At 33.3% G+C, this 25,334-nt stretch overlaps 1 protein-coding gene and 2 long non-coding RNA genes across 3 annotated transcripts; 2 read left to right on the top strand and 1 right to left on the bottom strand.

Moving 5' to 3' along the window:
• The first annotated feature begins 13,767 nt into the window (after positions 1 to 13,767).
• LOC132644631 (uncharacterized) lies at positions 13,768 to 15,026 on the top strand. The gene is made up of 3 exons (XR_009583879.1): positions 13,768 to 13,954; positions 14,241 to 14,468; positions 14,863 to 15,026. It is a non-coding gene; the product is annotated as an uncharacterized LOC132644631 (long non-coding RNA).
• Positions 15,027 to 15,270: 244 nt separating this feature from the next.
• LOC132644628 (uncharacterized) lies at positions 15,271 to 16,419 on the top strand. The gene is made up of 5 exons (XM_060361231.1): positions 15,271 to 15,362; positions 15,444 to 15,561; positions 15,649 to 15,806; positions 15,898 to 16,018; positions 16,126 to 16,419. The coding sequence occupies exons 1-5, from the start codon at positions 15,316 to 15,318 to the stop codon at positions 16,390 to 16,392; spliced, it is 711 nt and encodes a 236-aa protein (XP_060217214.1). The 5' UTR covers positions 15,271 to 15,315; the 3' UTR covers positions 16,393 to 16,419.
• A 658-nt stretch (positions 16,420 to 17,077) lies between these two features.
• Positions 17,078 to 24,969, bottom strand: LOC132644629 (uncharacterized). The gene is made up of 4 exons (XR_009583878.1): positions 24,503 to 24,969; positions 20,983 to 21,089; positions 20,561 to 20,657; positions 17,078 to 18,048 (listed from the first exon to the last, which is right to left on the bottom strand). It is a non-coding gene; the product is annotated as an uncharacterized LOC132644629 (long non-coding RNA).
• Positions 24,970 to 25,334: the final 365 nt, after the last annotated feature.

Genomic DNA, 25,334 nt, shown 5'->3' with positions numbered 1-25,334 from the left:
CTTGTATGACTAGACAGATTATGGGGTGATCTTGATGTATGTCCGCATAATTTATCTATTATTATGTCAGACTTAAGTATTTATATCTCTTCCGCTTATTTATTTCTTTATTCTTTCAAGTTTTTAAGATTGTTGGGATAAGGGGTCGCCTGCCGAGGTGGGAAAGGTAGGTGCCCGTGCGACTTAGCGAAATTGGGTCGTGACAAGGAGCAATCAAATTAACGTCTATTACAACAGTTAATAACCGTATTTGAGCATTAAAATTGAAAGCATTTAAAGTATAGATATTAGACACATTTGACAACAAAAATATAGAGGATCACTTAATAGTGGTGCCACATAAGAACAGTTTCTTGCATTTTAACTAAAGTAAATGGATTATCATTAGAAAGTGATGGCGCCACTTATATCCAAGGAGAATCAACTGACGCCTACACTCAAAAGAGTCAGACGAAATAAATAAATAAATAAAAAGGCAGCAATTGCTTCTTGTTTAAAATGGAAGGGAAAAGAAGAGCCTAATTGATTTGAACTTTTGTTTCTGAAAATAAGGAATGTATTGTAAATAGTCAAACCCCAAATAGTAAAGTGTGGATACCCTCGTTCAATATGCCTAGAAAAGGCCTAGCATATGAGAAGTGAAAGACACGCTAAAAATTTGTTTACCGTAAAATAAGAAAAGCAACTATCTTATTTGCTCTTCTATCATTCTCCTTTTCTTTATATTTTTAAAGCTTTGTTAATTGTGTTCTTGTTATATTAGTATTATTTTATAACACGTTATCAGCACGAGGCTCTAACTAAACACTTATATCTACTAAGTTAAATCTTATTAAGGTATGTGCTACATCCATTTACTTTTAACAAATAAAAAAAATGATATTAATCTGTTCGGTACTACTTGTGTGAATTTGTTGATAAACAGTATTACTAGTTCAGGCCTTTATATATGTTGATAAAGAACACAAGTATTCTGCTTGTTTGCATTAAAAGAAGAATAGTGAGAATAAGATGTTGTTTTGACAATTTATATGTGCACGTATTCAGTAGGTACTATTCTTAATAATTAAAGTTTCTAGGACAATATAATTAACACTTACAAAAATATTTACCTAGGCAATGTATACTATTTCTAATACTAAAAATATTGCAAATGAAGTTCTTTAGACTTTGAAAAAGCATGATATAGTAGGCTATTAATATATATATGACATAGTTCATTTAGATCATTATTATCGGATAATCATATTATGGTTTCTTGTTTATTGAAATATCATTATCTCTAACTTATTTATCTTCTATGATAGCTTCACTATGTCGAATTTATCAAAACTTGAGTTTGTGGCACTTGACATCACAGGAAAGAATTACCTCTCATAGGTGTTCGATGCTGAAATTCACCTAGACGCTAAAGGTCTTGGTGTCACTATTACTCAGGGTAATGCAGCATCGAGCTAGAACAAAGCAAAAGCTAGATCTTCCTTCGTCATCATCTGGATGAAGGTTTTAAGGATGAATATTTTACATTGAAAGATCCACTTGAATTGTGGATAGGTTTTAAGGAAAGGTGACCGACCACCTTAAGGCAACGGTATTGCTGAGGGCTCGTTATGAGTGGATTCACTTACGGTTATAGGATTTTAAAAATGTATGTGATTATAACTCTACTGTATGTAGAATTACTTCCCAATTAAAATTATGTGGGGAAAATGTAAAAGATGAGGATATGTTGGAAAAGAGTCTTACGACATATCATGCCTCTAATTTGGTATTACAGCAACAATACCGTGAAAGGGGATTTAAAAACATTCTGATTTGATCTCATGCCTCCTTGTGGCTAAGCAATATAACACCCTTCTATTGAAAAATTATGAAGCCCGTCCCCCTGGAACTGCTCCATTCCCATAAGAGAATGTGGTAGCGGTAAATGGCCACCCTGAAAGAAGGCAAAATAATAATAATCGGGGCCATAATAAAGTGTGTGGGCGTGGCAAGGGCAAGGGACGATATAATAATCGTTGTGGTGGTGATCACCAAAAAAGGGAGAACAATATGGGTTCTCAGAGCAATCCTTCTAGAGGCAACTGTCATCGTTGTGGTATGAAAGACTACTGGAAAAATGAATGTCGAGCGCCTGAGCATTTCACTAGGCTTTATCAGAATTCCTTCAAAAGAAAGGCAAATAGAGGTGGTGCCTCTTCTATTAATGCCCGGGTTGAGTCACGCTTGACTTTCAACAATGATGCTGAGGCAGGACCTTCACATAAATATGATGCTGCTGAAGCAAATATAGCTTTGTAGGATACCGATTTTGATGACCTCAATTACTCATTTGGAAGTTGAAGACTTCTTTGGGGATCAAAACTAAAGTTTGATCATTTGGATGGGGAATGCATTATGTTGTTGTTCTTATTTATATGTTTTTAATTATCATGTTCTTCCTTATGTTGTTTTTATTTTCAAGAAGTACTTAAATTCTCTGTTCTGCGTTCTTATGATGTACTTTATGAAGATAAATAAAATTCCTTAGTCTTCAATTGGATCCAAGATGATTAATGGAGATATGTGCCTTCTGGATAGTGCTACAACTCACACTATACTAAGAGAAAAGAAATATTTTTCTCATTTGGTTATGAAAAAGGACTATGTCAATACAATATCTAGTAATCCAAAATTAATTAAGGGCTCTAGAGGAGTGACCTTATTACTACCTGGAGGAACAATATTGGCCATTAATAATGCATTGTATCGTAGTAAGTCTCAAAAAAACTTGTTGAGTTTCAAGGTTATTCGCCAAAATGGCTATCATGTCGAGACTGCCAATAAAGGAAATGTTGAATACCTTTATATTACTACAATAAAAGCCGAGGAAAAGTTTGTGCAATAAAGATTACCCGCACTCTCTTCTGTGTTGTACCATGCAAGGATTAGTGTTGTTGAAACACATGTTGTAGTAAACAAAATGTCTACTGATTCTAATGATTTTATCATTTGGCATGACCGGTTAGGCCATCCTGGTTCTAATATGATGTGCAAAATAATTGAGAATTCAAATGGGTATACATTGAAGAACCAAAAGATTCTTCAATCAAAGGAATTCTCTTGTGTTGCTTGTTCTCAAGGAAAATTGGTTATTAAACCATCGGCAGCTAAGGTTGGAATTGAATCCCCTGCATTTCTGGAATGTACACAGGGTGATATATGTGGGGCAATTCACCCTCCATATGGACCATTCAAATACTATATGGTTTTGATAGATGCATCTACAAGATGGTCACATGTGTGCTTATTATCAACTCGCAATATGGCATTTGCGAGATTGTTGGCTCAAATAATAAGGTTAAGAGCACAATTTTAAGATTATGCAATAAAGACAATCCGTCTTGATAATGATGGTGAGTTTACATCTCAGGCCTCTAATGATTATTGTATGGTCACTGGAATAACAGTTGAGCATCCAGTTGCTTATGTTCATACTCCAACTTTTCTAGCAGAATCATCGATTAAGTGCCTCCAATTGATATCTAGACCATTGCTAATGAGGACGAGACTTCCTGTTTCTGTATAGGGGCATGCTGTTTTGCATGCAGCAGCACTTGTGCGCATAAGACCAACCAGTTATCATGAATTCTCCCTATTACAGTTGGCTTTTGGCAGGAGCCAAATATTTCCCATCTCAGATGCTTTAGATGTGCGGTATATGTTCCAATTTCTCCACCACAATGCACAAAGATGGGCCAATAAAGAAGGTTGGGTATATATGTTAGGAATGAATCTCCTTCCATTATAAAATCTTTGAAACCTATGACTGGAGATTTATTTAAGGCAAGATTTGTTGATTGTCATTTTGATGAACCAATATACACAACATTAGGGGGAGAAAACAAGCAGTTGGAAAAGGAGATAGACTGGAATGCATTATCACTATCTCATTTACATCCTTGAACAAATCAATGCGAACAAGTGGTTCAAAAGATGATTTATTTGCAAAATGTTGCAAATCAACTGCCAGATGCGTTTACTAACCTTCCAAGGATCACAAAATGGCATATTCCAGCTGCAAATACTCCAATTCGAGTTGATGTCCTAGTAGGACAAATGGTTAATGCAAATGAGTCTAGGCCACATCTCAAATGTGATATACCAATCGACTCCAAAGATAAAAATCCTCAGAAAAAAAGGGAGTAAATGATCAAAATGATCATCATATGGAGGCAATTGCTCAAAAAGAGCCCCGAGATATAACAAATGATAAGACCACAGAGGAGGTCCAGGTACCTGTAAACATTGACAATGATGAAATCTTAATAAGTTATATCTCGACTGGAAAAAGGTGAAACCGAAATGATATTGTGGTCGACAATACTTTTGCCTATAATGTTGCTGTTGAAATAATGCAACAAGATGAGAATCTTGAGCCAAAATCTGTTGATGAATGTAGACAGAGAAATGATTAGCCAAAATGGAAAGACGCAATTCAAGCAAAATTGACTTCACTTGAAAAACGTGAAGTTTTCGGACCAGTAGTCCGAACACCTGAAGATGTCAAATCAGTGGGGTACAAATGGGTGTTTGTGCGAAAATGAAATGAAAAAGGTAAAGTCGTAAGACATAAAGCACGACTTGTGGCACAAAGGTTTACGCAAAAGCCTGGCATTGATTATGTGGAGACATATTCTCCTGTGGTGGATGCAATTACCTTCAGGTATCTAATAAATCTGGCAGTTCGTGAAAAGCTTGATATACGGTTGATGGATGATGTCACTGCCTATTTATATGGCTCATTAGAATGCGACATTTTTATAAAAATCCCTGGAGAATTCAAAGTACCTGAAGTATACAAAAATTCAAGAGAAACTTGTTCAATAAAGCTTTAGAAATCCTTATATGCATTGAAACAATTACGACGGATGTGGTACAATCACCTTAGCGGAATTTTGCCAAATGAAAGATATAAAAGTGATCCTATTTGTCCTTGTGTTTTTATGAAAAGTTCTGGATCTAAATTTATCATAATTGTTGTATATGCTGGTGACTTGAATATCATTGGAACTCCTGAAGTGTTTCCAAAGGCGGTAGAATGCTTGAAAAAGGAATTTGAAATGAAAGATTTTGGAAAGACAAAATTTTGTCTTGGTCTACAAATTGAGCATTTTACAAACAAAACATTTGTCCATCAATCAACATATACTGAAAATATTTTAAAGAGATTTTACATGGATAAAGCATGGTACCCCGATGGTTGTGAGATCACTTGATATTAATAAAGATCCATTTCGACCTTATGAAAATGACGAAGAGCTTGTTGGTGTTGAAATATCATATCTTAGTGCAATTGCAGCATTAATGTATCTTGCCAATAATTCTCGACTAGATATAGCTTTCTCTGTAAGCTTATTAGCAAGATTTAGTTCTTCCCCAAAAAGAAGACACTGGAATGGTATTAGCATATATTCAGATACTTTCGAGGAACCATTGACACGGGACTATTTTATTCAAATGAATCAGACTCACAACTAATTGGTTATGCAGATGTGTTTTTATGAAAATTTTATGAGATCGACCACATAAAGGTCGATCTCAGATAGGTTATTTACTTACATGTGGAGGTACAACCATATCATGGCGTTCAACCAAACAAACTATGGTTGATACTTCTTCAAATCATGCAGAGATAATAGCCATTCAGGAAGCAAGTTCAGAATGTGTTTGGTTGAGATCAATAACTCAACACATCCAGGAGACATATGGTCTTGCTTTAGAAAGATATATTCCAACAACAGTGTATGAAGACAATGCTGCATGCATAGTGTTGCACCTAATTTTCACCTCATAAAACGCGTATTTTAATTTTCAAATTTTCCGAATCCAAGACGCAGTAAGGATGCCCTTAAAAAATTAAAAATTTAAAAATCCCGAGAAAAATTGCAAATATTGACGTTTAATTATTATTTTCATAAAAATTAACAATTAAAAGAAATTACGAATTGTTTACTTTCACAAACGTGATTTGAAAAGAAGATACATATCCCGCTCCGTCTGACTCGGAAAAATTGTTAATTAAAAATGACGTATGAATTACGGCTTATTTTGACCACATTTTTTCACATTTTTAAATATTGCTCAGAAGTACATCAATATTGGGCTCATTTTGAAGCTCGTATTTTATAACGACGTATTATAATTTTTATTTCATCAAAATATTATTTTACGAGGGGCGTATTAGACTGATTAACCTAAAACTGTATAAAAACTATGCTACATTTTTATAAAAAATAAGAAGGGAATTTTATCCATTTGTACCTTTGTTGGTACTATTTAGATAAGGTCTTTTTGGGGGGAAAAGTATTGTCAAGTGGCCTATTTTTGTCCATAAATTTCTAAATGCTTAGTTGGATGATTTTGAAAATTTGAATAAAGATTTTGGAGGAAAAAGTATGGCCAAGTGGCCTATTTTTGTCCATAAAATTCTAAATGCTTAGTAGGATGATTCTTGAAAATTTGGATAAGGATTTTTGGGGGGGAAAGTACGGCCAAGTGATCTATATTTGTCCATAGAATTCTAATTGTTTAGTTGGATGATTTTTGAAAATTTGAATTAGAATTTTGGGGGGAAAAGGTATGGCCACATGACCTATTTTTGTCCATCAAATTCTAAATTGGCTTGCCTACAAATAGAAGGGATGGACATTAAGAAAGGGGGATTACATTTTTTTTTTGGATGACATTTTTTTGAGAGGTCACGTTTTTTAGAGGAAAAAAAAGGGGGAATCTTCTCTTTTCTATTTTTGGAAAAAAGAGAGAAAAAACAAAAATGTCAAAAAAAAAAGGTTCAAATTTGGCATCCTAAAAGCTAAAGCTTGATTTATATATTCAAAGCTTAGCAACAAAAGATACAAATATAAGATATACATATAGAAAAAGAGAGGAAAACAAATGGGGGGGGGGGGGGGGGAGGGAGAGCGGGGGTGTTAAAGATTTGTGAAGTGTTTGGTGCTTGAAGTAGATTGAATCAATCCTCATTTTGATCTTTAGGTTACCCCATCAAAAGGTAACATCTCATTCTATCCTTTATTTCATTTCTAGTTATGATTATATATTTATTATGATACTTGTGTTAGTTAAAAATAATTCTTTACTAGCTTAGTCTTGTTTGATGATCAAGTTGATATTATGTGAATTTCATACCATTTGAAAAAATGAAAATAAATTAGAAGTTTGATTTAGACAATGTTAAGTGTTTTAGGTTAGTTAAATTGATGTCCTTTATTTCATTTCTAGTTATGATTATATATTTATTATGATACTTGTGTTAGTTAAAAATAATTCTTTGTTAGCTTAGTCTTGCTTGATGATTAAGTGGATGTTATGTGAATTCAATACCATTTGAAAAATGAAAATAAATTAGAAGTTTGATTTAGACAATGTTAAGGGATTTTAGGTTAGTTACATTGATAAAACATAAGAAAAAATTTCATCCTTTATTTCATTTTAAGTTATGTTTATGATACTTGTGTAGTCGAAAGGATTAGGTGCTAGCCTAACTTTGTTTACATGATTAAGTGAGTAAGTATCCTATGGATTTATTACTATTTGAAAAAATGAAAATAAATTAGAAGTTTGATTTAGACAATGTTAAGTGATTTTAGGTTAGTTAAATCGATAAAAATAAGAAAAAGAGATTACATCCCTTATTTCATTTTAAGTTATAATTATATGTTATTTATGATGCTTATGTAGTTGAGAAGGATTATGTGCTAGCCTAACTTTATTTACATGATTAAGTGAGTATCCAATGGATTTATACTATTTTTTACAATGTTAAGTGATTTTAGGTTAATTAAAATTGATAAAAATAAGAAAAATAGTAGCTTAAGTTAGAATTTTGACATTGTGTTGATAGGTTTAGTGTGACTTATTCATTCTTGTTAGCTTTTGATATATATATATATATATATATATATATATATATATATATATATATATATATATATATATATATATATAAAATAAAAATAAAAACTTAGTTCTTGTGAGTTTGTTACTAATTCATAGCTACTATTGGGTCTTTTGCATAAATTATCCTTTTATTTATAAGTATGATAATTATGGGTTTCGTTTAAAAGTATTGTAATTCATTTTTTTATGGCTTTTTAAATTAAATAATTGACCTCGGCCTATTACTAATGTTTTGTACACCTATCTTTTGTGACCTCCCCATTTTGTTGGTGAATCTTTCGAGGCCCACTAACATATCTATATCGAGTCAACCTCTATCATGGAAGGACTAAGGCATTGGAACATAATTTGGAGCGAAAATATTTATTTATGCATTTTTCTATTGGGCTTGGTCGGCCCAATTCCTACTCTCTTTATATTATTTACTTGCTTATATATATGTATGCTTGTATATGAATTGGAACCCTGAATGAGATTATCACGCCTAAGAGTTGCTAAAAAAATGATTTTCAAAATTTAACAAAAAAAACCGTTTAGGAAAATTTAGGATTGCGGATGATTTTGAGGATTTTGGATACCTTTGATATGATTTTGAACTTATAGGCGAACATTAGGACTATTATGATTGATTTGAAACCTGAGTTATTGATTTGAAACTTGAGTTGGAAAAGATATTTTGTAAACTTGGATTATCATTTTGGGTGAACTGTTTTGACTATTAAAAAGGTCAATGAGTTAACTTTGAGACTTTTTGTAAAGATTAAAACCAAGAATTGGATAAAAGTTCTAAAAATATGGCTAATCTATGGAGTATATTAGTATGCCTATAAAAATTATTTTCAAAAACTATTTTCTATACTTAAAAACATTTTTTCTAAAAAACCCTTTTTCTAAACTCGGGTGGGTTTACGTAGTGTTCTACTTGCGTTAACGCCTTCGGGTTTTAACCTAGGTGTTCTAGTCCGAAATCAAAAAAAGGCCTAATTTTGGGCAAACATTTTTCGTTCCTTGAAAAGGAGTGTTTTTGGTATGAATGACCAATTTCTATTTGCGGAAATATGAAACAAAAACTGTTTTTATCACAAGCAATTTATATCTACAAAGGCATACTATTAGAACCCGTACGTCAACCGTATTCTACGGATCCTTAATACTGAGGTGCCTAACACCTTCTCCGGGGGATCACCAGAACCCTTACCCATACTTTGGTTAGATTAGGTTTCTTTTAAAATTTAATCGTTTAAAATGTACCTTTTTCGAATTGGTTTTCCTAATTTCCTAAAAATTAGGTGGCGACTCTAAAACATTATCCATTTAGAGTACTATTACGTAGAGGTATATGTTTTCTTTTTTCCGGTACGATCGACAACCGTACTTCCCCGGGATACTTTCCTTTTTAAATGAGGCAAGTGCAAATGCGAATCGGAAAAAATATAGACCCGCTACACCTAGTTCAACTAAGAGGAAGATACATTAAAAGGAGACAGAACAAAGCACATTTCGCCAAAAGTCTTCTTTACTTATGATCTTCAAAAGAAAGGTGAAATAGATGTTCAACAAGTTCGGTCAAGTGATAATTTGGCGGATATATTCACTAAGGCATTGCCAACCTCAACATTTGAGAAGACGATATACAAGATTGGAATGCGTCATCTCCGAGACATTAAGTAATGTTTTCATTAGGGGGAGTAAATACGTGTTGCACTCTTTTTTCCTTAACCGAGGTTTTTTACCGTTGGGTTTCCTGGTAAGATTTTTAATGAGGCAGCAAGTAATTCGTATTATGAATAACTGTATACACTTTTTCTTTTGCTAGAATGTTTTTTACAAAGTCATCCAAGGAAGTGTTGTGAATAGTAAAACCCAAATAGTAAAGTGTGGATGTCCATACTTGCAGGCCCATCCCTTTTACTATGTATTCTCTAGTCTTACAAGTTACCCTCATTCAGTATGCCTATAAATGGCCTAGCATATGAGAAGTGAAAGACACTCCAAAAATTTATTTGCCGTGAAATAAGAAAAGCAACTATCTTATTTGCTCTTCTATCATTCTCCTTTTCTTTATATTTTTAAAGCTTTGTTAATTGTGTTCTTGCTATATTGCTATTAATTATAACAAAATGAACTTTTTCTTACCTTGAAATTTTAATTGTGACGTATAGTTGATTGTAAATTCCCATGACTTTTCAGCGTGTTTATTTCTTTATACTTTGAATTTTATTTGTGAAATACTAGTTCTGTCATTACTATAAAATATCACAGAGTGTTTCTCAAATTAATCTCAACTCTCATGTAGACTAGTTAAGAGTCAGCACAGGCCCAATAATACTATACTAAATATTGAACTATAATTTTCTTTTCATCATAAAAAAAGATTATTTGCACTTTATGCTTTATTTATATTACCCTTTAATTTTGTTCATGTAAATCTAGTGGATTAAATTTTGCTTAAGACAAATCAGATCCATTGAAATAATGGGGTCAATTTAAATAGTGACTTCAAATCCTGAGGCACATATCTATACTGTTTCAATTTTTTGTACGTGAAGATACCACTAATTAAAATAAATGTTTTAATAGTCAACACTCCTAAGAATAGCAGATTTTTGGTATTGAACCAAAAATTCATATTTTGTTGCTACTCTAGAAGCAACTTTTTAATTAGTATATTTTATTTAGAATATGGACTTCATTGATATTCAATTGAACTTCAGCAAATACATTATTTATATCGCTTAGCTTGAACTAATTCAAATAATTGGGTAACTCAGTTTTTACAACAGAAAAATGCTTCAACAAGCGTAAAAAAAATTATTTTATGAAACTCAAACAAAGAAACTCTAATTAAGTTGCACACACAAAAAAAAAATTCTCAATAAAATTAAAAGAAAGAGAAGATGACACCGAAAAAGCTGTGTAGAGTGAATATCTAAATATTGTTAAAAAAGAAAAAGAGTGTATCTAACCCCCCGTTTGGATGGTGGTTTCCCGTGGTTCATTAATGTATGGTTTTCTATGAAACCATGTTTGTTTTCATTATTCTTAAAATTATGTGGTATGGTGTTGTAAACCCGTGGTTCATTCCATGTTTATATAACCATGAAAAGTCCTAATTTTTGTAACCACAGATTTGGTGGTTTTTCCGTGGTTACATATTTCATTTCTCCATTATACCCCACCCTACCACTGACCCCCACCCCACCCCTGCCCCACCCTCCACCATCCATCCCACACTACCCCTACCCTACCACTCACCCCCACCCCACCCCCGCCCTACCACCCACTCCCACCCCCAACTACCCCATTCCTCTGCCACTGTCACGACCCAATTCGCGAGTAATTGTGGCACCTACACTATCACTCCGAGTAGGCGAACCACATTACTATTGACTGGTTAAATAAGCGGAAAATTTAATAAGAATAAGTTATCAAGTCTTAAATACTTATCATAACTAGAAATGTCACGACAACCCCAAAAAGTGGTCAAAGGGTACAAGAGCGCTAACATGGTACGGAATAGAAGTCTGAAAATAACCGAAGGCTAAATATTGTCTGTCGAATACAAAAACAGAAATAAATAGAGGAGGTTCTTCAGGGGCCACAGACGACCAAGTAGCTCACCCTGAATGACTGAAAGATATCACCCTCGCGCATTAGCCACGGGGTGTAGAACTGGAACCTAGATCGCACTCTGCGCTCAACAAAAGTGCAACAAGAGTAGTATCAGTACAACACTTGTACCGGTAAGCATCATAGGCCGACAATGATTAAATAACGCATGAAGAAGTTGAAACCAACAAGTAGCACATAGAGCAAACAGGTATGGTCACGTATCATATACAAGTAAAGTGTAAAGGAATCATGAAATCAACTAAGACAGATACAATTCACTACGTGATTAGTCAAATATATGAGTGGATGAATGCAATGCAATGCAATAGTCACCTCTCTCACTCCACTCTCGTACACACATGCTAAGGGCAGTGCCTCAAAGCCATGACCCATGGGGGACCCGCGAAGTCCATGTACCACTCGTGCTCTCCGGCAGAAACCTCGGAGGCTATTAATCACTCTCAATCTCCGACAAAGACCTCGGAGGCTATTTATATTACTTGATCTTGTTAATATGGAGTTCACTTTTTTGTTTCCCCCTTGAGTTTGAAGATGGTGGGTTCCACTTATTTTACTTTTTTTTTTTACTATTGGTTGGTTTGTGTTTAATATGGGGACCACACTTTTTTTTTTTTAATATTGGTTGGTTTGTGTTTAATATGTGGGCCCACAATTAACATTGTAGTTTGTGCTCCGTATCTAAAACTTTATTATATTAGTGTTTGCTACGAATACAAAGTCTGCAGGTTTTTTTTTTGACATTGTTTGTTTTTTTAATATGGGATTCACTTTTTTTTTATATTGCTTGATTTTGTTAATATGGGGCCCACTTTTTTTCCCCCGTGAGTTTGGAGATGGCGGGTTCCACCTTTTTTTACTTTTTTTTTTGACATTGTTTGGTTTTTTAATATGAAATTCACTTCTTTTTTTATATTGCTTGATTTTGTTAATATGGGATCCATTTTGTTTTCTCCGTGAATTTGGAGATGGTGGATTCCACATTTTTTACTTTTTTTTTTTTAATATTGGTTGGTTTGTGTTTAATATGGGGACCACACTTTTTTTTTTTTAATATTGGATGGTTTGTGTTTAATATGTGGGCCCACAATTATTTTGAGCCCACAAACGGACGACGAAAAAGTGCACCATCCAGTGCTTCTAATATAGTAAAATAATTTATATTATATTAAAAGTGTGAAGGATTTAGAAATGTTGATTAAACTTTTTGCCCTTCATTAAAAGTTTCCGTAATAAACAAAACAGTAATTTACTAATAACTTACATATATTATTGCTAAACACTAATAATAATATATAATAATTCCTTTCACAATAAAAACTCCAATATAAACCTTCCTTATTTTTAGATTTGATTCCCAATACAAACCTTCCGTATTTTTAGCAAAAGACAAACTAATATGAGTCCTTTTAAAATAATAACTCCAATAAAAAAAACTTAAATGTTCTTCAAAGTGCACGTATATGGTATATTACACGGTCCAAGTAAACCTGTCTAGGAGTCCATATGAGTCCTTTCACACTAATAATAATATATAATAATTCCTTTCACAATAAAAACTCCAATATAAACCTTCCTTATTTTTAGCAAAAGACAAACTAATATGAGTGCTTTTAAAATAAAAACTTAAATGTTCTTCAAAGTGCACGTATATGGTATATTACACAGTCCAAGTAAACCTGTCTAGGAGTCCATATGAGTCCTTTCAAAATAAAAACTCCAAAAAAAAAATCTAAAAGGAATTCAAAGTGCACGTATATGAATTCTTGCACCTGGTTATATTTGGGACTTTAAATTTTTTCCTATTTTTCCTTTTACAGTTGGTTCCTAATACAAATTATATACGAGTACAAAACCAAATCCTTTCTGGTTTATGAATAAACTTCTATAAAAGGAGTTACGATCCATTCTTCTTCATCAACTTTGTCGTAGCTTTAGCAATCTCCAGCTCTTCATCAACTTTGTCGTAGCTTCAGCAATCTCCAGCTTTTTATGTTTCCAGGTTCTCCTTTTTTTGTCTTCAATATGAATTTTAACATGCTAATAATATTCTTTCACTCAGTTAACTTGGCAATTCATATGCAGCAGCACAGAGTTTTCCAACTGTAGTTGTTCTTTAGCTAACTACACAATGTATTGATTCATCAGTTAAAATCTAACTACTAACATCATCTGCAATTTGGAATAAACAGAACAAAAGATATCAAAATCCGTTAAACTCTTCACCACCATTGTTTGCAATTTGGAACATGATGGAAAAAAAAGGCATCAATTCTATTTCTTCACCACCTAATCCAACTTCCCTATCTAACTTAATGTATTTTTTTACAGGCTGTTTGGACCATCGCTTCATAACATAAATTCGGTATTGTTCTTCGTCCTTTAGTTTGATAATAATTGGTAATATTTATTGCTACGCCAGCTCAAGTTGCTTATTTTCAAAAAATCCTAGCTTAGATTGTCTCCTTTAATTGAGTGTAGTATTGATATATGTTATTTGAGATTTGTGTTATTTGTAACTGACATACTTGCGTACACTCATACGTTCACAAGTTTCATCTGCACCAGCTAAATAACTCACCTCACATCTCATAAGATAAATTATTTATAGCATTATACATTATTATTATGATTAAAGCTCTTGTGCACAGTTTATTTTAGGTAATCTTGTAATGGCAATTGAAAAGGAGTTGGTGAACAACTGTGTAACCGAAACTGAAAAGGACTTAGCGAATGAATGTGTGCCAATTAACACCTTAAGGAGATGTGATTCCTGTTGGGTAATAAGAGTCTTAGTAATTGGAAGCGGACCAGTAAAAGCGTATAAAAGGGGAACGAACGAAGGTCTCCGAAAGACTGTGACATTAGTTGACGGAGAGGTAATAATACTTTCATATTCGTATATATTCTCTCTCTCTCTCTCTCTCTCTATATATATATATATATATATATATATATATATAACCATTAAATTTTTACTTTTTACATTGGAAAAATGGACGCATTAATGGTGCTAATCCTAATTTCCCATCAGTGAACAAGGAGATTGAGGTTGTTGGATTCAGGGACAGTACTTTAGTTCATGAATGCAATAGTCACTTTTCTACCGTTGCTTTTTCAAACACTTTTGTTTCGTTTGAAGAGGCAACTGAACGCACAATTTCTTTATATTTCGTCAACTAAACTACCATTAAATATATGCACAATATTTTACTCCTATTTACTGGACAATCTCTTAGAAGATTACATGTGTTTGTTAAATATTCTTTGTAGATATACTTGGCATCTTTGTGGATTCTAAGGCCTTCCTGGGAGGAAACACAAAACGAAGAGAAATTGTACTTATGAACGAGATGTAAGTTGAATTTAGTTTACCTACTCATCATTGAAGCTTTTACTTTTTTTTCTTTTGAATGAATGTTGGAAGGGATCTTCACTTTCTTTCTTTTATTTTTATTTTTTATCTTATATGTTTAATTGTAAAATTCAGGCGTGATCGGAAAATTATAACTTTATGGGGCTACTTCTCAGAAATAGAGGATGAATTACTATAAAAGTTGACAGCTGAAAGACCTATTATAGGATTCTGTAATGTTAGGGGTACAATATACAGAGGTATTATATTAAAACAGTTGTATTTATGATAAATTGTATATCTTTTAATTACACTAACTTTTTCCTATTTTTGAAGGGAATCCTGTGATATCTTCTACATCTATTAGCAGCATGTTGATAAACCCCGCTTTTGAAAAAGCAATAGCTCTCCAAAAATGGTATTATATATCGTGCTATTCGATGTAAGGAATTATAGTAAAACATAGTTACTATAATTTAAATTATTAAATAACATACAGGCATGATAGGAAGAAGGCACAACACAAAGATATAACTGTACTCCCAAGTTTACTGATAAAAAATGCTAAACAAGTGAAGATTGTGGATATCATAGATGCTTCGTTTGATGATAAAGAGGTACGCATTTTTTCAACTACTTCCAAAAAATATTTGTACCTTTTTAAAATGTACCAATCCTGACCTGTCCTATGTGTCTATTTGCAGGTCAAATATTGTAGATTTAATGCAAAAATCAAAGATATATTAAATAAAGATGACCCATGGTATTCTTCTTGCAAGAGATTCTACAAGAAAGTGGACTTTATAAATAATATTGCAAAATGTCCCCGTTGTCGCATAGAAAAAGTTGATTATGAGGAAAGGTAATGCACATAAAATTTGTTCTTCAATTGCTTTATACATTTTCACATATCAATAAATGAGCTAATTGTTTAATTTTGTATGATTCTGTAGATATCTTCTAAAGCTTGAGGTGTTTGATAAGAAAGAGCACTGTTATGTTACATTGTTTGAAGCTACAAGATACTTGCTTGGTTGTGACGCTAAAACGTATACTGAATCAATATCTCCCAAGGTCATATTATATTTCAGTTCACCTTTACCATATATCTAAGTTATATCATTTTTTTTGTTTCAATAAATTATCTTTTGCTAACTAATACAACCCCTTTTTTATTACAGAAAGAAGAATCCACATTTTACCGTAAATTGGTGTTGAGTAAGGAAAAGGAATACACATTTCTTGTCAAAATTGATGCAAGAAACGAAGGAGATCGGGCTGGACGGCGCCTCATTGCAGAGGAAATACAGGAAGTTGAAGAAGCTATTGCAATTAACATAGAAGATGAAGATATAGAATTGGAATCACCAATCAGGAAGACCAAACACATTGAGGATGACACTGATGACAAGATAACTTATAAAAGAGTCAAAATTGAAAAGAATTAGTGGTGTTTTATTCTCTAATAAGTTTAAGCTCGAATATTTTTATAGTCTGCATAGTTATTGATTGTTTAGGTTTTTATTCTCGAATAGTTTTATAGTATAGATAGTTATTGATTGTGTAGGTTTTCATTCTTTTAAACAATTGACAACTTTTGCTGGCGTAGCATATAATATTTAGTTGTTAACTTTTATTAAATGTATGCTTCTTATAGTACATATTGATTAAATTTATATGCTGCAAGAAATTTACTCATTAAACGCCTATGGCACAAGAAGGTACACATAAAAATAATTAACACATATTTTCTTTAACCTTGTAATTTCCACTTTAATTATATAATTTATTATTTTCACTATATAGATCAAGGCAAAATTTCTTACGCCAATCGAAAGTTTAACAAATATATTGCTTCAAATGCAACAACGTTAAATGCTGGAAACAACAGTACAACTGAACAACATAATTCAGGTCAGAGCATATTACCTTTATAGTACTTCCATTATTTGAGGACCATCCTTCTTTCTTTCTTTCCTGTGTTCCAAATGATGTTACTGAAATGACAAATCAGAATCAATTGTCGGATGCTATTGAAAGCTCTATCATGGCATAAGTACAATCAAACTCAATTTAAATCTCAAAACCGCAAGCATACTCAAGCAAATGCAAGTCATGAAAAAAAAGAAAAAACTTACATAATAAGAGTAGTAAATAGCATGAATTTTTCCAAAAGTTGAGGCAGTGGCTATTTCTTGATTCATGTGGTGGCTGGTGTTTACCAAGATATGATGGGTGATGGGACTGATCAGCATCATACTTCCCACGGTATCTGTCGTCTGGTTCCACAAGTATTCTGAAGTTAGCGGAAAATACATATAGAAATAGTAGCATGAAAAATAGAGTTGAAACAAAAGAAAAGATTGACAGGAAACAAATTGAGACATTGGGATTAATAGTAAGGTTTGGTTACTTCATATATACTCATCTCTGGCCAATATGATCTAATAGAAAAGAATAAGCTGGAATATTTTAGTCACATTGGCACGACTTATATTTGAAATATGAAGAGAGACATCTTTGTAGAAATCACAAATCAAATGTGGGCAATTATACTTCAAGAGAAACTATGTTTCTAACAGCGAATCTACAAGGTGCAGAAAGATGACCTCCTGTATAGCTGTGTTCCCATGTCCAACTGTCAAAATAATCTCAACAAGTAATGATGCCAAAAAATGAAAAAAAAAAGTAATGAAATAAACACTTAATTTCATAGCCACAACAGTCTTTTGGCAGGATGATGAGTCCTAGGTGAGAAATAAAAGTTTATTAGTGATAGGCAAAATGAGGAAAATAGAAGAAAGATGAAGGCTGCGGTACATATACACAGACATATTAGATCACCTATAGCTTAGTTAATTATATCAGCCGAAGTGATGTGATCTATGATGATCACTCTGTGTATGTGGGTGTTGCTGGAGTGTTTTTAAGTTCCATTCTTGTTCTTTGCTTTTTCAACTTACAGATCATTGCAGTTCAATATATTTCGGATTCACGAGTACTTTAGTTCTGATTCTTCATCCCAGTATGTAGTCAAATTGTGGGGTAGTCTGTAGAGTAGAACCCACTTGCTTTATCCACTATCTTCCTGTAAGGCCATAGACCTGTAATAAGTAAGAAAACATCATGAAAATTTCCATTCTTTAATAGATGTCACCAAGTTGAGGCAAATGTCCCAAATAATTCAATATATAAGTTGTTCCAAATGCACCTAAATTGTCCTTGCCACATAAACAGTTCAGCAACATATCAATACCTCCAACATATCCTAATATCTCACTTTAAAAAAAAATACTAAGGTTCCTAAAATAACATTTGATCCTACTAATAAATTGTTTTTATTTCTCTCTAAAGCTAGCAAAAGGATTTGATCATTGGAAGACATTGATATCGAAGAAAGAAGACCAATAAAACAACGCAGAATAAATTGGTTCCTGAAGGCTCTATCAAAAGAGTGTGAAATTGAAGGTAATATGTAGTGATAATTTTTCAATTAAAATTACTTACATTCTATTTGTGCTAGAACTATTATATCTTTAGATTTATAACATTTGACTACGTTAATTTAGGTGAAATTGACTACGAACCATCAATATCATGTATTCATAAGTTGGAAAATGTTCCTGAATGCATTCATTGTCATGCTATGAGGTTTCAATATGAAACTCCAACATTTTGTTGTGACGATGGATCAATCGAATTGGCAAATACTGAAGTTCCAACTCAATTATACGAGTTATTTGTCGCTGAATCAGAAGCAGCAGTAAATTTTCGCAGACACATTAGAGCATATAATTGCATATTTGCATTTACGTCTTTTGGTGTTACACTTGATAAGAAATTGGCATCTTCACGACAAGGAGTTTACACATTTAAGGCACAAGGTCAAATTTATCACGATCTTCCATCATTACTCCCATGTGATAATACTCCCCGTTACTTTCAGTTATACTTTTTTGACACGGATAATGAGTTATCCAATAGGATTTCAAAAGTCCAAGATGCAGATATATCTAAAGAAGTTATGGCAAAAATTAGACAGATTATGGATGCGAATCCTTATGCACGATTCTTTCGCCAACTAAAGGATCATTCGAGCTTTCAAGACTTACAAATCCGAATTGCTGCCAATGCTAAACTAGATCAACGTGTCTACAACAAACCATCAGTAGATCAAGTTGCCGCAATTTGGATAGATGGCAACAACCCCAATGTACCATTTGATCGAGAGATTATAGTTCATGAGCATTCCGGCAATAAACATAGAGTTAAACATTATTATGGTTGTTATAACCCACTCCAATATCCTTTGCTTTTTTCAAATGGTGAAGCTGGATGGCATCAAGGAATACAAAAAAGACGTAAATCAAAACAAAGTTCAAGTAGATCTCAAGTTGCAAGCCTCAACCAGAATATCACAACATTCACATCTGTCGGTGAGGTGTTTGACAACGAAGAGCAAGGTAAAGTTTTGAAACAAAATTACATGGCACTTTAGATTTGGTCAATTATAGTTTGCACATATCAATTTATAATAATCTGTTTTGTAGGTGTACGTCGTGAAGGCAAACGTTGTGTCTCTTGTAGAGAGTAGTACTGCTATAAACTACAAATACGCGAAGGAGAAAATACGATAATACTATTGTGTGGACGATTATTCTAACAATTTGTGGTTGACATGTACATCAAGCTAGAAACAACACGACTTGAATATTTTAGAGTGGAGCAAGAAAATTTTAGAAGGGAAATATTGCAAGGTATAGTTGATAGTATCATGGCTGGGGAAAGTAGAGGAGCTAAGGTTGGTCAAAGAGTAATACTTCCTGCATCGTTCGTTGGAGGCCCTAGAGATATGCGTCGTAGATATATGGATGCAATGGCTTTAGTTCAACGTTATGGAAAACCAGATCTATTTATCACAATGACATGTAATACCGATTGGGTGGAGATCCAAGAAAATTTGCTCGAAGGACAACTACCTCAAGACAGACCTGACTTAGTGACTAGAGTTTTTAGAGCAAAGTTGCAAGATTTAAAAGACCAGATTTTCAAGAAAAAAATATTTGGTCCTGTTGCGGCACATGTCTATGTGATTGAGTTCCAGAAAAGAGGTCTACCGCACATACATCTTTTATTGATACTTGAACAAGGATACAAGATAACATCACCAGACCAATATGATAAGTTTATTTCCGCGGAACTTCCTGATAAAGAAGAATTTCCGCTCTTGCATAATTTGGTTGTTAAGCATATGATGCATGGTCCATGTGGAAAACATCGTCCAACAAATTCATGCATGAAGGATGGTCAGTGCAAGAATCACTATCCTAGACCATTTAGTAATAAATCAATACAAGGAAAGGATGGATATCCGATTTATAAGAGAAGAAATGATGGAAAGACCGAAAATTTCTGTGGCATGAGAATGAATAATCAATGGGTTGTGCCGTATAATCCTTATTTACTAACTCGATATAATTGTCACATCAATGTTGAGTCTTGCTCGGGAGTCAAAGCAATAAAGTACCTCTACAAGTATATATACAAAGGACATGATAAGTGTGCCATTTATATTGAATCAGATGATGGGGAAAAAGTTATAGATGAAATTCAAACCTTTCAAGATGCACGTTGGGTGTCTGCGCCAGAAGCACTGTGGCGAATTTATGAATTCAATCTCAGTGAAATGCAGCCTCCAGTCATTAACCTTCAACTACATCTCCCAAATAGACAATCAGGTAAACTATTTCTATCCAACATTTATGTTTATTTAAACTTTTGATGAAGTAACTACAATTCTAAGTTACCGGTTATTAAATAAGTATGAAGTAGAATTGTATCTTTATACAGCTGTTAAGGAATTAATTTTTCTGACTAACCATGTGTGCTATGTACGCCAGATGGGAGAAAAAGTTGACTCATATCATGTGACCAAAGTTATCCTTTCTACAATCTTTACCTTTATAAAGGAGTTGTAATTGAACTTAATCATTTAAATATAAATACAACACGACTAACAGAAGGAAAATTAATAGTACCTGCATAATTTGTCCTCCTTTGCTAATTTTTAATTCACAGCTTCCGACCAAGTGAATTCCACATGAAATCCAAGTCCAACATCAACAAATATGCGCTTGTATTTAGACTGTCAGATTAACTCGGGAATAAATATAAACATGCAACAGCTGAAAATACTAGAGAATTATAAATCATCAAGATAGAATTTTCCAATTATAAATGAATTACAAAGCAAAAACTGCCAATACATGTTCATAAAAGCATACATCACTTAACTTTAATATATTCAACAATTTTCTGCTAACATTTAAACAAAAATAAGAAATACTTACACGCCAACTTGCATGTACAATTTACAACAAAGATTAACGAACGTCTTCGAATTAGTTAACCGTTCTTGTCTAACATTACTATTTAATCTAAGCACTCAAGTTATACAGATTGTCAAAATTTAAAATTCCACTCTAACTCTGCTTTATATGTTTCCTAAACTTTTTTAATTAATAGTTTAATTGGATATTATTGACGACTGATATAAAAGTATGCCATTTGATATGTAGTGTGCTATTGGAGCAATCAAAATTTGAAAAATGTTGTTGCGTGGGAATATGCCTCGCAAACCATGCTCACCGAGTATTTCCGGATATGTTCAACGGATAGTAAAGCACGGAAGTACCTATACAAGGAATTTTCAGAGTATTATGTCTGGAACTCTCAGGGTAAGAAGTGGACGAAAAGAAAAACAAGATCACTAATTGGTCGAATTGCTGTTGGTAAGGCATCCAATAAACACTCTTAATATTTGTATATTTTTAAAATTTAATATATTTATTCTCTTTTTTTTTTTTTTAATGTTACAGCTAACCCAAGAGAAGGGGAAAGGTATCATTTGAGATTATTATTGAATCACGTAAGAAGATCAACTTCGTTTGAATACTTACTACCTGTTAATGGGAAAACTTGTGAAACATTCAAAGAAGCTGCAAAAGAAAGAGGTTTATTAGAATCGGATAACAACATTTCTGAATGCTTACGCGAAGCAGTCCTCTTCAAAATGTCATTAGCTCCAAGAAATTTATTTGCAACAATTTTGGTACATTGTAATCCGACGGATGTTAGAAAGCTCTGGGATGCCTATTATGAAGACATGTCCGAAGATTTTAAAAGAATACATGTCAATTCTCCTACTGCAATGCACACTAAAAAGCATCAATTTTTTCTTAGAGAGCATGGGTAAGAGAATTGAAAATTTTGACTTACCTAAACTTGATCATGGGTTGGATAACAGGATTGTACAAGAATGCAGAGAAATAATGGAAGAGAAGTCCATAATAGTACCTCCGGAAGATTTTGATGCACAATCAAAGCTAAATCCTGAACAAAAGCAAGCGTTTGAGACTATTTTGCAAAGAGTCGATTGTGGAGAAGCAGGTTTGTTCTTTGTAGATGGGCCTGGGGGAACGGGAGAAACATTCCTATAGTGCACATTACTTGCAAATATTAGATCAAGAGGCTTCATAGCATTAGCAACGGCAACAAGTGGTGTGGCAGCAACTCTTTTACCGGGGGGGGGGGGGGGGGGGGGGGGGGGGGGCGTACGGCTCATTCTATATTTGACATACCACTTCAAACAACTGATATGGCAATCACACATATGTCAAAACAAAGTGGTGGAGCTAAATTGATAAAACAAGCAAAGCTGATAATTTGGGATGAAGCACCTATGGCCAACCGTCACACGACTGAAACGGTTGATAGGAGCTTTAGAGATATATTGGACCTTAATGAACCCTTTGGTGGAAAAGTAATGGTTTTCGGAGGTGATTTTCATCAGGTACTACCAGTAGTTCCAAAATCTACGAGAGCTACCGTAAATGCATGCTTGGTAAAATCCTACTTGTGGCCTCAGATGGAAAGGATTAAATTAACAAGAAATATGAGGTCAAGAACAGATCCAACTTTTAGTGAATTCTTACTACGTATAGGTAACGGGGAGGAACCTACACTAAGAGATGATTTGGTACTTCTTCCAAAGCAATTGGTTATCGACAATAATGGTGATACTGCTCATGAAGACGCCTTGATAAGGGAAATGTTTCCATCGTTAGATGAAAACACAAGTTGTGCAAAATAGATGACCGAAAGAGCTATCCTAGCTAACAGAAATGAATATGTTGATCAACTAAATGAGATGTTGATTTTCAAGTTTCCTGGTAAAAGTAGAACATTTCTTAGTTTTGACTCTGCAGAGTATGATACCAACAATTACTATCAGGAAGATTACTTGAATACTTTAACACCAAGCGGTTTGCCTCCACACAGGTTTGTTCTTAGATCTTTACTAATTTGGTCAATTATGAAATAGATTGGAATCTAAACATAGAATGCTTTGAACATGATAAATGGACGATTTTGCTGATATACACACCGGTAATTGGAGATAAATTAAATTTTCTGGCATAGTTGAAATAATTGAAACCTTCACTACCTATTAATGCTCAACATATACATTACTGTAATTTTATTTCTTAGATAATATTTATTTTGGTCTATTTGATTGGGAAGTTATAATTACAAATGTTTCCAGCACTGTTCTTACATCTTTCTTTAATGTAATTCCTCATCTAATTAATTTTCGATTTTCCTCATCTTTATTGGTATACAGGTTGGTTTTGAAGAAAAATGCGCCCATCATGTTATTAAGAAATTTGGATGCTTCAAATGGTTTATGTAATGGTACAAGAATGATATGCAGAGGGTTTGACAACAATGTTATACATGCAGAAATAATGATGGGGCAGAATGCTTTCAAACATGTGTTTATTCCAAGAATTCAACTTTCTCCTCCCGAAAATGAAGGCCACCCTTTTAAATTCATTAGAAAACAATTTCCGGTACGATTATGCTTTTCAATGACGATAAATAAAGCACAAGGACAAACAATACCAAATGTTGGACTATACTTGCCACAACACGTTTCCTCTCATGGGCAGTTATATGTTGCACTCTCAAGGGGAATATCAATGTCAACAACAAAGGTTTTGATCATGACAGAGCAGCCGAAGAGGCGAAAAGGAACATACACCAAAAACATTGTCTACAAAGAGATTCTAGGTAAGATACAATAACATATATCGTTACTTCATACAATAAATTATTTATACTTACAAATACATTACAACTGACTCACCAAAATTCTTTGTTTTTGCAGGTTCAGAAGATATGCAATTACATTGAATTCAACTACTGCATCAATGTAATGGCATTTATTCTTTCATTTTTATGAACTCTTCAGCTATAACATTTTAAATTATTCTCAATATAATATTCAGTGTACATTTTGCTCTAATTTTGTTTCTTACATAATCTTTATTTTTGGTCTTTTTGATTGGGAACTTACAATCAATTATCTTCATGATAGTGTTATTACATCTTTCTTGAATGTAATTCTTCATCTAATAAATTACTTAAAAAACCAATTAATTAACACAGAATTCAGATGGAGGGAGTACAATTGAAGTACAAAGTGAACAGATTTACCTCCAATTTTGGGCAATCCAAACTAATGGGTATTCCCAAAAGTAAATAGATTTACCCCTGGGATCAACACAAATTGCTTCAGAAGAAACCCAAGCTCTGAAAAGAGCCTCAACGGAAGACTATCTCATAAAACTCTCTCCATTTCTACAGCACTTAACCCCTGAAAATTTTGAACGGTGAGTGCCACTTTGGCATTGAAAGAAGAAGATAGGGAATCCATGTTTTTGGAGAAATGCCACTGGAATGTAAAAAGGGTGTGTTTTGATTTGCTCAAACATGCAGTGAATTATTTTTGCTCAAACACCTTCAAAGGCATCCTTACTCCTACTATTCAATTTCATTTCTGATAGCTTTAAGGATTAGGTCGAATTTTATTCCCAACAAAGAAAGAGAAATAATATATTCCCCTACAACCCTGATGTATTACTTCAATACCCTTCCCAAAACCAAATCACGTTTCTTCTTCTTTTTCGTTTTCCTTTTTGTTTTGGGTTTTTTTTCCCCAAAATAAATAACTTTATATCAACCCCAAAACATTATCTTTAGTGTCATTCAAAGCCCGAAGTCTATTTGGCCGCTTCAATAACCACCCCCTCCAATTATTGAATATTTCCTTACCAAGAAACAGACTTATGATTTTTGAGTAGGTTGATTCTCTTCGATTCTTTCAGTTTTTAGTTTGTTATGGTAATATATCATTAAAATGTGTTGGATAGTTGCTATTTGATTTAACGGAGAGTCATTACAAATTTGATATAAATAAGGTAAAGTTAGTCAAATATCCTTCTGATTTCTTAAGAGGCGAGTTAAAAAAAAAAACAATCAAATATAC

The sequence above is a fragment of the Lycium barbarum genome, chromosome 6, assembly GCF_019175385.1.
Source record: "Lycium barbarum isolate Lr01 chromosome 6, ASM1917538v2, whole genome shotgun sequence".
In the NCBI taxonomy this organism is placed as follows: domain Eukaryota; kingdom Viridiplantae; phylum Streptophyta; class Magnoliopsida; order Solanales; family Solanaceae; genus Lycium; species Lycium barbarum.
This window is presented reverse-complemented; position numbering and strand designations above follow the sequence as displayed.

Coding starts and splice junctions, on each gene's coding strand:
- LOC132644628 (XM_060361231.1), top strand. CDS start 15,316: ATGTTGATAAACCCCGCTTTTGAAAAAGCAATAGCTCTCCAAAAATG. Junction 15,363..15,443: donor GCAATAGCTCTCCAAAAATG/GTATTATATATC, acceptor AATAACATACAG/GCATGATAGGAAGAAGGCAC. Junction 15,807..15,897: donor AAAGTTGATTATGAGGAAAG/GTAATGCACATA, acceptor ATGATTCTGTAG/ATATCTTCTAAAGCTTGAGG.